The following is a 16,978-nucleotide window of genomic DNA, read 5'->3' as shown; positions in this document are numbered from 1 at the left end:
ATCGGTAATGGAAGAGAAAAACTACCCGCAACCTTCATAACAGATAGGTTTGTAACCACTCTACAACTGGTAAAAATTTCAATATTGTCCGTTGCATAGTTTCCGAGCTACAACGCTTTATAAATCTCTCCCAAGTGGGAGAGTTTTATAATTTGACATAACTCAACAACTGTCAAACGTAGAGAGTTTTTTACTGTCGATGCCTCTAACACCAACTCACCCAACCTTGAAGTTTCAAACTTCAAAGTATAATACTTCTTAAGTTATAACGTTTTATAAATTCACCCCCTCGTCACTGTAGTTTTACATTAAAAACCTTCAAAATAAATAATAATTTTACTTAAGGCCAAGTAGTACAAGATTAGACCCATAACAACCAAAACTCGCTTAGTTGGGAGAGATTTATAATTTGATATACAAGTCAAAACAGTGAGACGTAGAAAGTTGACATTTTCAGTGGAGATGTCTAACCTAACCTAAACAACTACAAAATGTCTAATTTCTAAGTAGGATATTGGTTGAGTAATAGCGTTTTATAAATCTCTCCCACCTCACTAAAAATTTACACCAAAAGATGCTTCAAAATCAAATAGTAACATCAGTTATGACAAGCCCCCTAGCTAGCAGTTTTTTAATGTATTTTAAGTTCTCCCACGTTTGGTGGGAGAGTTTTATAATATTAAATAACTCCGTTATTATTGGAGTTATAAATTTGAAATTTAGACAAAAGAATGCCACAAGTATGGGCTATATGCTGTTAAATTTACCTGGAAACTCTAACGCTTGTTGGGAGAGTTTTATAACTGAAAAACTACGTAATGTTGCCGAGCCGAAATTTACTTTTACCGAATTTTTTATCACTAAATTAATCAACTATCAAGATGTTACTGCAATGTTGCCAAATCAATTTTCTCCTAGAATTATCTGTAAAAGTGGAATTTCACATTTTGCAATGTTGCCAAACTGACATTTTACCTCAAATCTTATTAAAATCTAAAACTGCTAAATCAACCACTTAATTTTTTGCCACGCTGCCAATTCGACAATCTTACAAAAATTATTTCATTTTTTAATATCTTGCGACATTGCCAAATCGAAATTTTTTAAGACAATATTTGATTTTTGATATTTTTGCAACGTTGCCAAATTGACATTTTTAAAAAAAATTATATGATTTTTTGAAAATTTTGCAATGTTGCCAAATTGAAATTTTGTGTGAACATTTTTTGATTTTTGAAGTTCTTCCAACGTTGCCTAATTGATGTTTTTGTAAAAAATTATTTGATATTTAAAGTCTTTGCAACGTTGCCAAACTGACATTTTTTACAATTATTTGATTTTTGAAGATTTTGAACGTTGCCAAATTGACATTTTATGCAAACGTTATTTGATTTTCGACGTCCTTTCAATGTTGCCAAATTGAATTATGTGTTGAAAATTGTTGGATTTTCGATATTTTTGCAACGTTGCCAAACCGACATTTAACCTCAAATAAATCACCTCATAAAACCTAAAACTGCTAAATCAACTACTAAATTTTTGCAACGTTGCCAATTTGACAATCTTACAAAAATTATTTGATTTTTTAATATCTTGCAACATTGCCAAATCGAAATTTTTTACGACAATATTTGATTTTTTATATTTTTGCAACGTTGCCAAATTGACATTTTTTAAAAAAATTATATGATTTTTTGAAAATTTTGCAATGTTGCCAAATTGAAATTTTGTGTGAATATATATTTTTTTTTTTGAAGTTCTTCCAACGTTGCCTAATTGATGTTTTTGTCAAAAATTATTTGACTTTTAAAGTCTTTGCACCGTTGCCAAATTGAAGTTTTTTTTGAAAATTATTTGATTTTCCATATTTTTGCAACGTTGTCAAACTGACATTTTACCTCAAATCTTACTAAAACCTAAAACTGCTAAATCAACTAATAAATTTTTGCAACGTTGCCAATTTGACAAAAATTATTTGATTTTTTAATATCTTGCAACATTGCCAAATCGAAATGTCTTCAAAAATTATTTAATTTTTGAAACGTTGCCAAACTGAAATTTTATAAGAAAATATCTGATTTTTGATATTTTTGCAACGTTGTCAAATTGACATTTTTTACAACAATTATTTGATTGTTGAAGATTTTGCAAAATTGCCAAATTGATATTTTATGCAAACGTTATTTGACTTTCGACGTCCTTGCTATGTTGCCAAATTGAATTTTTTGTTGAAAATTGTTGGATTTTCGATATTTTTGCAACGTTGCCAAATTGACATTTTACCTCATATCTTACTAAAACCTAAAACTGCTAAATCAACCACTAAATGTTTGCAACGTTGCCAATTTGACAAAAATTATTTAATTTGTTAATATCTTGCAACGTTGCCAAACGGAAATTTTTTAAGAAAATATTTGATTTTTGATATTTTTGCGACGTTGCCAAATTGACATTTTTTTAAAAAAAAATTATATTATTTTTGCAGTTTTTGCAATGTTGCCAAATCGAAATGTCTTCAAAAATTATTTAATTTTTGAAACGTTGCCAAACTGAAATTTTATAAGAAAATATCTGATTTTTGATATTTTTGCAACGTTGTCAAATTGACATTTTTTACAACAATTATTTGATTGTTGAAGATTTTGCAAAATTGCCAAATTGATATTTTATGCAAACGTTATTTGACTTTCGACGTCCTTGCTATGTTGCCAAATTGAATTTTTTGTTGAAAATTGTTGGATTTTCGATATTTTTGCAACGTTGCCAAATTGACATTTTACCTCATATCTTACTAAAACCTAAAACTGCTAAATCAACCACTAAATGTTTGCAACGTTGCCAATTTGACAAAAATTATTTAATTTGTTAATATCTTGCAACGTTGCCAAACGGAAATTTTTTAAGAAAATATTTGATTTTTGATATTTTTGCGACGTTGCCAAATTGACATTTTTTTAAAAAAAAATTATATTATTTTTGCAGTTTTTGCAATGTTGCCAAATTGAAGTTTTTTTGAAAATTGTTTCATTTTCGATATTTTTGCAACGTTGCCAAACTGGCATTTTTTACAACAATTACTTGATTTTTGAAGATTTTGCAACGTTGCCAAATTGACCTTTTATGCAAACGTTATTTGGTTTTCGACGTCGTTGCAATGTTCCCAAATTGATTTTTTTGTTGAAAATTGTTGGATTTCTGATATTTTTGCAACGTTGCCAATATACAAGTCGTTGAAATTTTCAGTGGAGATGTCTATTATATAGGACCTAAAGAACTACAAAGTTTCAAAGCCCTAAGTAGGATATTTGAGTAACAAAGTTTTATAAATCTCTCCCATTTCTCACTAAAAATTTACATCAAAAGATGCTTCAAAATCAAATAATAACACCAATTATGACAAGCCCCCTAGCTAGCAGCTTTTTATTGTGTCAAATATAAAGTTCTCCCACGTTTGGTGGGAGAGTTTTATAATATTAAATAACTCCGTTATTATTTGAGTTATAAATTTGAAATTTACACAAAAGAATGCCACAAGTGTGGGCTACATGCTGTTAAATTTACCAGGAAATTCCAACGTTTGTTGGGAGAGTTTTATAATCTTTCATAACTTAAGCTTTAATTGTGATACAGACTTGAAATTTTCACTGAATAACGCGCAAGCATCAAAGTTTCCTGTAAATGTAATTTATAAACTTCTCCGTCACTAGACTAACTAGATTTTTCCACTTTGCTTTGAAATATGTCTCCAATCGACCGCTTAGAATCGAGTATAAACTTCTCCACGGTAACAGGGCCTCAATTACGAACTAGATGGCCGCCTTCGGCCGGTTAATAAGCTTCCGAAACTTTAACTTCGTCTTGTTTTGCCGAGTAGTCAATTTAACTAAATAAACGTCAAACGTTCAAATACAAAAATTCTTTGAAAACGGTTTTAATATCAGAAAAAAATTCGGTTTACGTTACGAAACTTTTCCCGATTTAATTAATGGAAAATGAAGAGAATTAATTAACCTGTTGCCTTAAATCCTTGGATTTTCCAAATCCTATTACAGTTATTTCGATTTTGGGTAATTTGTCATTGGGAAAAGTAGATTACCGTAGATTCATTTATTTCACCAAAATCAAGGATTTATGGGATTTTTTTCGAAGACGTTTTAATTATTTTTTCTTTTTTTTTTCGTTTAAGACTGACAGGCCATAAACGGTTTTTCCGCTTGACGAAAACGTTTAATCCCCTCCAACGATTAATTACCTTACTTCACACGCCGATTTCGAACCAAAAAGTAGTTTTTGCGAGCGTATTATAAAACTCTCCAGCTTTTCCATTTAAAAATAAACCGTTAAAGTTACGCTTTTGGTATTTTTAGAGTGTCTAGTCTAGTCTCATTTTCTCGTATTTCGGCAAAAATCCGAGATCAAAATCTCGCTCCGTTCGCGACTTACACAAGATTATAAAATTCTCCCACTTTTATAAAAAAAAACTGTTTATTTGATGCCTTTTAAAGCTGAAATAGCTGAATTTTGGTTTTTTTTTCGGGAAAACTTAAAAAAAAAGAGAGATTGGAGAGTTTTATACTTTGTCCCAACTCGAAAAGTATACAGTGTATCAGTTTGAAATTTCATCTCTAGCTAGATACGTCAAAGATCTCTCCTGCTGTGAAAGTTTCAGGTTTTTATCTCTAACCGTTTTTGAGTTATTTAAAATTATAAACTTCTCCAACTTTTAAAAAAAAGTGTTAGTTTGATGCTTTACAAAGCTCAAATAGTGGGATTATGACTTATTTAAGTTTGGGCAGCCAAATTCAGTGTAATTTAGTGACGTTGGAGAGTTTTATACTTTGTCCCAACTCGGAAAGTATGCAGTGTATCAGTTTGAAATTTCATCTCTAGCTAGATGCGTCAAAGATCTGTCCTGCTGTGAAAGTTTCAAGTTTTAATCTCTAACCGTTTTTGAGTTATTTAAAATTATATACTCCTCCAACTTTTATGAGAGTGCCAATTGGAAGCTTTTCAAAGCTCAAATAGTTGAATTGTTAGTTTTAAAGTTCAAAAATAGGTAATTTGATGAAATTTAGTGACGTTGGAGAGTTTTATACTTTGTCACAACTTCAGAACTATACAGTGTATCAGTCTGAAATTTCATCTCTAGCTAGATACGTCAAAGATCTGTCTTGCTGTGAAAGTTTCAAGTTTTTATCTCTAACCGTTTTTGAGTTATTTAAAAATATAAACTTCTCCAACTTTTATAAAAGAGTGCCAATTTGAAGCTTTTCAAAGCTCAAATAGTTGAATTGTTAGCTTTAAACTTAAAAAATAGTTTATCTATGTAAAGCCATTTTTAACTTATCTCAAATTATAAAACTCTCCCATTAAAGCAAGTTTTGGTTTTTTAAGGCTAGAAAGTTTCATGTATATTTAATAACATGGAGAACTTTATACTTTCTTCCGGATAACACAAAATGTCTTATGGGAGGTGTGTCAAACGGCGACCACTTTATACCGCTGAAAACGTGCGAGTATAAAGTGGTCGCCCTTTTGTTAAAATTGTCGTAAAAACATTTCCAAAGCGATTACAAACTTTTTTCGCATCAGTGCTAACGCTCGGAGAGTGTTTATAATGAATTTGTCTATCGGTGCGCTGTTTTTGCTCTCCCGGAGAGATTTTAAAGGGCTTACGAGTACCCTCGACAGCCTCGACTAATGGAAAATCGATGTTCCGATCGTCTTAGCGCTCGTAAAGCCGAACAGACGGCCAGAAAGGGCGACCGTTTCTCGGTTTAATGCGACCGCGAATTAACCTGAAAATGAACACTGAAAACTCGTCCACGATTCGTTTCAGGTGGATCTCGAACCCGGAATTCGACCCTGTATGATCGTAAAATGGTCGTCTGCGTGTCCTAACGTCGTCACGCCCACCGGATATGTGGTAAGTTTATAAAAGGGCGACCATTTTATAATAATGCTTGTAGAAGTAGATTACGAAAAGAAGTTTGAGCATTCTTAAAAATGTGTAAAAATCAAGTAAAAATATAAAAAAGGGCGACCGTTTTATAATTATACATAAAAAACCCTGAAAACCAGTTATGACTAGTACAATAACGTCGTAAGTGTATAAAAGGGCGGCTGGTTTATAAAACGATCTACTGCAGTTAACTGGTCCGGTCAAACCTTAAAAGGGTGGCCAGTTTATACACTGTAACTAACACAAAAGGGTGGACAAGTTATTTGTAGCAGGAGATTGTCAGTAAATTATTTATTGAGTTGCTTGAGGGGTTTTATACCTAAAAACTAATACAATTAAAAAAAAAAATAAAAAAAGGGCGACCATTTCATACTTCACTCCTTTCTTCAATTTGAATGTGTAAAAATCGTATTTTACTTAATACGGTAAATAAATTGACCTGAAAATGTTTTTGTGGGTTTTTAGGAAAAAGGGCGACCAATTTATAAACTCACTGAACTTGGTTTAAGTGAGTTTTTCACGTCAAGACAGTTGGGAAACTGATATGAGGACAATTTGGATCAATTTTGTGAAAGGGCGACCAGTTTATACAATCAAAATTTGTATAGTTAAAACGCTCCTTTCTTCAATTTTTATGTGTAAAAATCGTATTTTACTAGATACGGTAAATTAATTGACCTGAAAGTGTTTTTGTGCGTTTTTAGGAAAAAGGGCGACCAATTTATAAACTCACTGAGCCTGGTTTAAGTGAGTTTTTCACGTCTAGACAGTGACGAAACTGCTCTGAGAACAATTTGGATCAATTTTGTAAAAGGGCGACCGGTTTATACAATCAAAATTTGTATAGTTAAAACGCTCCTTTCTTCAATTTTTATGTGTAAAAATCGTATTTTACTTGATACGGTAAATTAATTGACCTGAAAGTGTTTTTGTGCGTTTTTAGGAAAAAGGGCGACCAATTTATAAACCCACTGAGCCTGGTTTAAGTGAGTTTTTCACGTCAAGACAGTTGGGAAACTGATATGAGGACAATTTGGATCAATTTTGTGAAAGGGCGACCAGTTTATACAATCAAAATTTCTATACTTAAAACACTTCTTTCTTCAATTTTTATATGTAAAAATCGTATTTTATTTGATACGGTAAATTAATTGTCCTGAAAGTGTTTTTGTGTGTTTTTAGAAAAAAGGGCGACCAGTTTATAAAGTCACTGAGCCTGGTTTAAGTGAGTTTTTTCACGTCTAGACCAATTGCGCGTAAGCTTCTTGTTGAGCACGATTGTTATCGTCGGCAATTTACTAGACGGTAAAAGGGGCGACTGATTTATAAAAGCTGTAAACGAATGATTTAAGCGTGTCATTATTATGCGAAACCGGGCTAGAAAGCCGTCCATAATTTCCGAGGCGTATGAGTGAGCGTTTAACTTTTATGCGCGCATAAATTCGACTTTCGTTTTATTTGTTTATAAAGTTATCTAAAATCCGAATCGGAGCTTGTTTTCTGCAGAAAGAGGATGCGCTTGCACAATTTCAAATCCAGCGAAAAATTGGTTTTAACCCCGGTTTTCCATATGCAGTAAAAATTCAAATTTTATCCGCGCAGAAACGGATTTGTGCTAATTGCGCCTAGACGAATTTTATTCCTCTAAAATTGGGGGAATTGTTGTTATCTTAATCGGTTTTAACGGGCTGGTTAATATTAGCATGTTTCGGGTTAATCGCCAGTTTGACCAGAAACTTAACTATTTTAAATGGTTATTGGGGACGTTTCGTGTGCATTTCCCGACTGTTCGTGATCCTGAACATTTTGATTATGCTGATGGGCGTCGTAAATGGAAACTTTTGACTTGCTTGCAGTCGTAGATACGTGCCTGTTTAATTTTACGACTCGAATCGCATTCAGGAACGTTCTAGAGCGGTTTATAAGCTGGTCGCCCTTTTTAAAAAAGTTTCAGTTTTTTAGCGTACCCCAGTTTATTTACATATAAATTATATTCCCACTAGTTTTGTAATCCTCACACCAGTAAAACTAAAATTATAAACTGGTCGCCCTTTTTTGCCTCGTCACGTTTTGTTGTATCGTCGATCTTTTCACTCTTTGCGTTTAGTAAATTAAAAAATTTTCAGCTTAATAAGACAAATTTTATTGACAACTAACTTACTTTGAGTTTATAAACTAGTCGCCCTTACACAAAATTGGTTCAAACTGTCCTCAGACCATTTCTGGCTACTGCCTAGACGTGAAAAAACTCATTTAAACCGGTATAAAAGAGTTTATAAATTGGTCGCCCTTTTTGCTATTAACGCATAAAAACACCTTCAGAGTCAATAGTTTATCAAGTAAAATGCGATTTTTTCATATAAAAACTAAAAAAATAACGTTTTAACAATAGAAATTTTGATAGTATAAACTTGTCGCCCTTTTAAAAAATTGTCCTAAAACCAGTCCCTAAAGTGTCTAGACTTAAAAAAAACTCACTTAAATCAAGTGAGTTTATAAACTGGTCGCCCTTTCATAAAATGTACCTAAACTGTCATTTAGGTTGTCTGTCATTGCAAAAAATGCATTTCAGCAGGTTTACACAAGTTTATAAAGCGGTCGCCCTTTTTACTGTACAAACACTAATTCTGAAAATATCGAATCTAAAATATTTATTTTTCCTTTATCCATGATACTGTAAGGTCTATGTAAAAAAAATTACATTATAGGAATAAAAGTATTATTTTTTAAGGTATAAAACGGTCGCCCACGAACGAAACTCACCTGAAAAAATAACGAGAAAAACAAAATTCGTAATGAAGTAAACGTTAATTTAATTGGAGCCCCCGTCTGGTATTATTAGCAAACGAAAAACATATTTTTAATATTTAATTTGTCTCGATCCGACAAGAAAACAATGATCCGAACCTAAAAATAGACATTCCAAAAGCAGAAACACTTTAATAAATTATTTCCACCAAAATTGGAGCTCAGTTAATAAAAGCGAATTGACTTGGATAGAATACCAGTGAAATTTAAAGAATATCAACTAAAACACGATAATGACACGTAAAAACTGAAAAATTAACGCTTCAATGAGAGAAATTTGGTTAGTATAAACTGGTCGCCCCATCACAAAATCGATACAAACTATCCTCAGACCAGTTCCGCAACTGCCTAAATATGAAAAAACTCACTTAAACCGAAATAAATGAGTTTATAAATTGGTCGCTCTTTTGATGGCACACAAAAACCCTTATGGTCAATTCAAGTATTTCAAAAGAAAGACAACTTTTCCGCATAAAAACTGAAAAAATTAACGCTTTAATATAAATATAAACCTACATTGTATAAACTGGTCGCCCTTTTCAATTTTCTCAAAAATTACTTTTATAATTACTTTTGTAAACTTGTCCTAAAGCAGTACAAAGTACTAGAATTCTCCTTATAAATCACAATTGTAGTTAGTAGGTTAGTTTCGTAAAAATGATATAAGGGCGACCGTTTTATAGTTTGCCCTAAACACAAATAAATAATCGGATTTTTCTTACAAATCGTAATTTCAGTTAGTAGGGAGTGGTAGATAACGTAATTTTGTTAGAAATTAAAAGGGCGACCAATTTATAACTTGCCCAAAAATCCTCCAAATTACTAGGTTCCATCTAAGAAATCCAATTTCAGGTAGTAGCGGAAACAACGTAACTTAGTTCGTAAAAAAAGTAAAAGGGCGACCGGTTTATAATTTGTTCTAAATCCAGACAAACCAGCTAAAATAAAGTTTATTTCATTTTGTTATCCTCAAATCAAGGTCTAATTCAGAATAAGATACAATACGGTAGTAAATCAATATTATAAAGCAGCCGCCCTTTTACATATTTCCGGACTTATATGAAAAATGAGGCCGTTTTATAATTTCTCCTAAATCCATACAAATTACACAGTACAGACCAAAATTTTTGCTAATAGAAAGTGATAGTTGTGTGAATAAACCAAAAGGGCGACCGTTTTATAAAAACAAATAAATAAAAAGGGGTCGCCTTTTTTTACATTTATCTCACCTTGCCCTAGATGATGCTTTATTAGAGTACAAAAAAAAACCAAAAAGGGCGGCAACTTTATACTCCATCTCCAAACCAAAAACTGAGGCAATAAATCACACCATCATTACCTTGGAAGAGCAAAAAGGAAACTCCCTAGCGGACGTTCCACTTAAACTACCCGAATTCGACGAAACAATTTATTAGCGTGATCTATTTCATACATCCTTTCGGTCCTGCGAGACAATTTTAAATAACTTTTCCGGTCCGGAAGTTCGCTTCACGAACTCGACAAAACTTCATTTAACTTGTGTGTGCACCGATATTTCCCTCACGGTGGATATAAGTTTTTAGGTTTGATTTTTTTAAAGAAAAAAAATTAAAATATACTGTCTGTTATTGCAAAATGATCGGAGAAATTATAAACGAGTCGCCCTTTCAATTTTCTCCGCTACGCGTTGAGATATTGCAAAACTGACTTCACCGTTCGATTCCCTGACCTCAAATTAGTCGAAAATGTGTTGTTACACGAGCCATGAAAAAAATTATAAAACGGTCGCCCTTTTGATTTTCTATGAAACGTAAGTTGATTTCCAACTGCTACTACTTGAAACTACGTTTTGTAGATGAGAAGTAGTAATTTTTATGGTTTTTCGGCAAATTATAAAATGGTCGCCCTTTTATTTTTTTTACGAAAAACTGATATTTCAACCTTTTTTAACTAAAAATGTGCTTTGTGGGGTAGTAGTTTGCATTACTTTGGGACAACTTTAGTGGAAACTGTAAAGGGCGACCGTTTTATAACTCGTCCTAAACTCACAGAAATCACTGGATTTCCTCGGCTGGTCATAATTTCATTCCAACTAACCAATTTGCGTGGAAAATTAAATGGGCGACCTGTTTATAATTTCTCGTTTGAGTTTGTTTTTTCAGCTTAAAAACTCGTTAATTTAAACTTAACGACGACTGAAAGTAAATTTTCCCCATCTTAATAATAATACCCGTTTCCTGCTGAAAACTAGTTACTCCGGTAAAATATCAGCAGCGTTTTGCTAATTAAATTCCCAACAACATTTCCAGCCGCGACGCGGATTATTGTCGAGAAGATTCTAATTAACGTAGACGCAACTTTTGAGACGTGCACGTGCAAGTATTATTTGTTTATGCAACGTAAAGGTTACGCGTGCGAGTAAATCGTGTTTTGATAGGAAAATGCACGCCGAGAAACCCAACCGAAGAGCAAAATTTCCCCCGAGAATCATATTTGAATTATACCTTGTTCAAAGTTTATAAAAGGGTCGCCCTATTGTTTTTTTTATGTCGCATGATGTTTTGAGACTTTCTGCAAATTAGTTATAAACTGGTCGCCCTTCAATTTAGTACCACCCTCTATTACTTGAAATTGTTAATAAACTTTTCTCGTGCTAGACTGTAGTAAAGTAGTTTCAAACATTTCTAATGAAAATTGGCTGGTTTAAAGCTGCCGCCCTTTCACAGTCGGACGGACAAAACGAACCGGTTTTGAATGGAGTCGCATTCATAATTAGCTCCGGCAAACCAGAAAAGACTGAGAAAAACCTTTTAAAAGGGCCCCGCCGTCAATGTTATCGTCCTTAATTGTTAAACTCCGCATATAGATGAAAGCAAAACACCATTCCGGAGATTTCGGAGTCGTCCATACATATTCCCTCGGCGTTATCTGACCGACTCGTTAGGGTAAATGGTGGCGCCGAATAACGGCTTAATTAAACTTGTATTTTCGCTCCATTCGCTCTTTGTCATCGTATGCAGACCTCGTTTAGGACCGACTAATCGGTTCGGCACACCCAAAGATGCCGCCCAAACGTGCTTAAACGTTCAAGAAACGACGTTATAAACTGGTCGCCCTTTGTTTGTTTTTCTAAGGAAATCGTTTCTATGCAACCTTTAGAGTCATACGAGAATGATCAGAGAATCGAGTGGTGAAGTCAGTTTTGCTGTATCTCCAACCATAACCGATAAAACTAAAAGGGCGACTTGTTTATAATGTTTTAATCATCTTAAGTGGCTCGTTTTCGACTATTTCAAGGTCAAGGAATCGAACGGTGAAGTCAATTTTGCAGTATTTGAATGCGTAACGGAGAAAACTAAAAGGGCGACTTGTTTATAATGTTTTCATGGCTGGTAACCACCATGAGTAACAACTCGTTTTCGACTATTTCAAGGTCAAGGAATCGAATGTCAATTTTGTAATATCTCAACGCATAACGGAGAAAACTAAAAGGGCGACTCGTTTATAATGTTTTAATGGCTGGTAACCAGCTTGAGTAACAACCCGTTTTCGACTATTTCAAGGTCAAGGAATCGAATGGTAAAGTCAATTTTGCAATATTTAAATGCGTAACGGTGAAAACTAAAAGGGCGACTTGTTTATAATGTTTTAACCACCTTGAGTAGCTCGTTTTCGACTATTTCAAGGTCAAGGAATCGAACGGTGAAGTCAATTTTGCAATATCTCCAACCATAACCGCGAAAACTGAAAGGGCGACCCGTTTATAATGCTTTAATGGCTTGTAACCACCTTGAGTAACAACTCGTTTTCGACTATTTCAAGGTCAAGGAATCGAATGGTAAAGTCAATTTTGCAATATCTCCAACCATAACCGAGAAAACTGACAGGGTGACTCATTTATAATTTTTAAGATCGCAATTTTATAGTATTGAAAAAAATCAAATTTGTGTGTTTTCCAAAAAATCGACTCTAGAACTTTTAGAGTCATCAATTTTGGTGGTCGACAAGAAAAAAGGGCGTCCGCTTTATAATTGAACAAAAACTGTTTTAGAGGAAAATTTGAGTACGGACCTGCTCTGGCATTATCGATTCCGATTTTCCGACTACCAGAGGATTAATAAAAACCGACTGATTCCGTCTATTCTTCCGCATCGATGCAAACCGTCTATCTATATGGAAAATCGCTGCTAGTCCTATGCAGCACCAGGCGCAAAGATCGAACCGATAAGGGCGAATTTAAAAGGGCAATACTTACATCAAAGAGGAACGCGAATATCACTGCAGTTGAAGCAAAAGGGCGGTCCGTTTATAAAGTCTCTAAAAAAATGGTGAAACGCGGAAAGGGCGACCACTTTATACCATCCAAAATTGAGTGAATAAGACAACTATTTGAAGATCATCAACTGAATAACATCAAATCGAGCAAAAATTGAAAAAGGGCGACCACTTTATACCAACCAAAATTGAGTCCAGTAGATCAAAATTGATGACGCAAAAATTAAAAAAGAGCGACCATTTTATAACCTTCAAATTTCACACTTTTCTAGGTTTCTGTGCTGGACAAGAAGGTGTTCAAGAACTCGGTAATTACTCTGCCTAAAACCCAAAGGTCAGATTTGGCGTACAAACTTCCGTAAGTTGTTTTTAACGGTCCGATTGCCAAAAGGTGGTAAAATTAAGGATTTTAGGGTTGACTACCGGGACGAGTTTGAAATTAGAGTTTCCACGTCCTTTCCGGGTTCCAAGGCTGCCGGACCTGTTAGCTTTACGGTTCCGGAACCTTTGCAGCCTTTTAGGGTGCGAGTGACAGTCAATCAGACCGAAGAGTCCTTCATGATCTACTGGGCGCAGCCCTTTGTCCCTCTGAGTTTCGGTCGTTTTTACTATCAGGTGAGAGGTGGATTTTTTTTAAAATAATGTTTAGAGTAAGAGTTACAAGGAAAATGACCTTGGAAATGGGTTCCTTGACCTCGAATTAGTCGAAAACGAGGTGCAACTCAAGTAGGTTATCCTACCAAATCAGGGAGTTAGACGCCATTTTGTTTTAAAAGACCGACAGCGCCCTCTGAGATAACTTGCGCTAGGATTAAGCTAGACTAGGGTTGTGACCACTCGTTTTCGACTAAATTGGGGTTAAGAAATTCAATGGCAAAGTTATTTTTTGCGTAACTAGCTCTCCAACCCCACTAAAATGATTTTTAAACTAAAAATTCGACTGCATTTACAAAATAAAGGAATCAGGTTAGACTGGAGGGCCCCAAAGGGCCTGTCAACACCCTTGCTCGACGAACCGGCAATTTAAGGGCGGCGTTCCGTCAAATCGACACGAACGGGTCAATTTTTCTTTCGGTCGGGCTCGTTGGCCCGGAAAACCAACATCGAGTCCTGCATGTGTTTGTGTGTATATTTAACGGGCGCCCTTTACTGCCTGCTTTGTTGGGACGTTGCTCTTTTTGACTGCCTCGAGCCCGGTTTACAATAAAAAAAAAGGCAAAAACAAGCTGTAAATTGAAAAGGGCGACCATTTTATAATGGTTCAAAATTGGCTGAATTGAAGTGCACATTGTGAAAGTAAACAACCCAAAAGCAAAAAATGCCCAAGAGGACATGAAACTGAAAAGGGCGACCGTTTTATAATTTCAGGAAGAAGTAACATTAAATGACAAAACGAAACACCAATTCACGTTTAGAATAAACAGAAAAGTAAAAATTCCAAAAGGGCGACCGTTTTATAATAATTTAAAAACCCTTAAACCTTAATTTTTTTTAACTAAAATTCAATTGGATCACAAATAACTGGTTCACTACCCTTAAAAGAGACAAAAAAAACAAAAAAGGCGACCATTTTATAACCGACAAATACCAACTTAATCGTATTTCGTAAGCGTAACCATCAAAATAAAATATCACATTTTCACCAAAAATTGATAAATTTTCAAAAGGGCGACCATTTTATAATAATTTAAAAAAGCTTGAAACCACCAACTTATTACTTTCAGAAGAAACAAAAAAATAAAATTGGGCGACCGTTTTATAAACACTACAAAAATCATTTTAAATTTGGCTTTGTAAAAAATTCAAAAGGGCGGCCCTTTCATCACGTTTTTAAAACGGAAAAAGGGCGTCCACTTTATACTGAGAAATTTAACATTTATAGAGCTACATACAGGCAGTACAAGGCGCGCATTTTCTGTAATAAACATCGAGACAGGATGTCAGAATGGGCGTAGACAGAGTAAAATGAGTTACGGTCGTCGCGGTTGCGGTGACGTGCAAAAGTGTTCCAGGAGCAGTTAAACTAACTTGTACAAGTGGCGCGCGACGAAACGTTGCCGTACAAATTATTGCTTTCGTGCGGCGCGACCTTAATCGTAAATTATAAAGCCGCCGCCCCCGTCGTAATTTTCGTTTTTCTTTTGTTTCACGAGCGCGCCCGCAGGATACCGCATTAGCATAGTTACCGGCTCAATTTCGGGCGATTTATTGCTCACTTTTCCAGACGAAAAATGGTCACATAACTAAAACAGTGAATTTTTTTTCGAGTAACCTTGGCTGAGTTGCAACTCGTTTTCGACTAAATTGAGGTCAAGGAATTGAACTGTAAAGTCAGTTTTGCAATATCTCCAGGCATAGTCGAGAAGACTGAAAGGGCGACCTTTTATAAATTTTTAATGGATTGAGAAACAACTCATTGTCGACTATACTAAAGTCAAGGAATCAAATTCTGAAGTCAGTTCTGCAATATTTCAAATCAAAGCCAAGAAAACTGAAAGGGCGACCCTTTTATAAATTATTAATGGATTGAGAAACAACTGACTTTCGACTATACCAAAGTCAAGGAATCAAATTGTAAAGTTAGTTTTGCAATATCTTCAGCCATAGTCGAGAAAACTGAAAGGGCGACCTTTTTATAAATTTTTAATGGATTGAGAAACAACTCATTTTCAACTATACCAAATTCAAGGAATCAAATTCTGAAATCAGTTTTGCAATATTTCAAATCAAAGCCAAGAAAACTGAAAGGGCGACCCTTTTATAAATCATTAATGGATTGAGAAACAATTCATTTTCAACTAGAGCAAAGTCAAGGAATCAAATTCTGAAGTCAGTTTTGCAATATCTTCAGTCGTATTCAAAAAAACAGAAAGGGCGACCCTTTTATAATTTTTTTAATGAGCGGTAACCACTCATTTCCGACTAAATCGGGGTCAGGGAATCGAATGGTGAACTCAATTTTGCGCTATCGCCGTTCCTAACAAATAAACTTCAAATTTCAGGTTTTTGTGTATCCAGGTCAGGACTTGGACGCGCCTTACGAAAAATACTACGTGACCAGACCCGCTATGTACTACAAAGGCGACCGGCCGGAAAATACTTTCGCCGTCAACTTGGCCACTTACGACCGGAAGCACGTGTCCAAGGTGACGCCGCCCCTTTACGCCAATTTGAACGGTGAAAGTTTCGTGCTGAACGCCACCTTCAGTGAAACGCCCGACAGGTGATTTGTACCCTTACTCCGCTAATAAATTTTCGTTCTTTTTGAGTGTTTTTTCTTTCTGCTGAGTTCTGTCAGTAGTGAGGGATGATTTTACGAAAATATTATACGCACACACATTAAGCGGGGATCAGAAAAAAAGAAACGCGCTTCTTTATGCAAATCGCTGTACCCCCAGCCAGCTACGACGCTTAGAATTTTAAGTAGCTCCTTTCCCGTTCCCTTGATTTTTTTTTTCAAGAGGTTAAAAGTTAACGCACGTTCCCCGTTTAACTCAGCGAAAAATTGTCGAGAAAACGTTTAGAGTAAAAGTTACGAGAAAAATAACCTTGAAAACGGGTTCCTTGACCCCAAATTAGTCGAAAACGAGGTGCAACTCAAGTAGGTTATCTTAACAAATAAGGGAGTTAGGCGCCATATTGTTTTAGAGGGCGCTGAGCGCCCTCTGAGCTGACTTGAGCTAGGATTAAGCTAAAGTCGGATTGTGACCACTCGTTTTCGACTAAATTGGGGACAGGGAATTTAATGGTGTAGTCACTTTTTGCCTAACTAGCACACTAAGTAAACCGATTTTGTTTTTCTCGTAACCCGTTGGAGATAACAAAAATCTGACTTCACTAGTGAATTCCCTGACCCCAGATTAGTCGAAAACGAGATGCAACTCAAGTAGGTTATCTTAACAAATAAGGGAGTTAGGCGCCATTTTGTTTTAGAGGGCGCTGAGCGCCCTCTGG

At 34.9% G+C, this 16,978-nt stretch overlaps 1 protein-coding gene across 3 annotated transcripts in view; it reads left to right on the top strand.

The window, feature by feature from the left end:
- Positions 1-16,292, top strand: part of LOC145729280 (uncharacterized) — a 28,664-nt gene extending 12,372 nt beyond the window's left edge. For 2 of the 3 annotated variants that reach the window (XM_081979961.1, XM_081979964.1), the window contains exons 4-7: positions 5,840-5,926; positions 13,297-13,382; positions 13,438-13,639; positions 16,027-16,292. In XM_081979961.1, the coding sequence (XP_081836087.1) occupies positions 5,840-5,926; positions 13,297-13,382; positions 13,438-13,639; positions 16,027-16,251 (600 nt within the window). In that variant the 3' untranslated portion in view covers positions 16,252-16,292. The remainder of the gene's footprint in view (positions 1-5,839; positions 5,927-13,296; positions 13,383-13,437; positions 13,640-16,026) is intronic. The other variant, XM_081979962.1, reaches the window with a different exon arrangement.
- The last annotated feature ends 686 nt before the right edge of the window (positions 16,293-16,978 follow it).

Source organism: Ips typographus, linkage group LG5, assembly GCF_016097725.1.
Source record: "Ips typographus isolate SLU linkage group LG5, UJ_Ityp_2.0, whole genome shotgun sequence".
In the NCBI taxonomy this organism is placed as follows: domain Eukaryota; kingdom Metazoa; phylum Arthropoda; class Insecta; order Coleoptera; family Curculionidae; genus Ips; species Ips typographus.
This window is presented reverse-complemented; position numbering and strand designations above follow the sequence as displayed.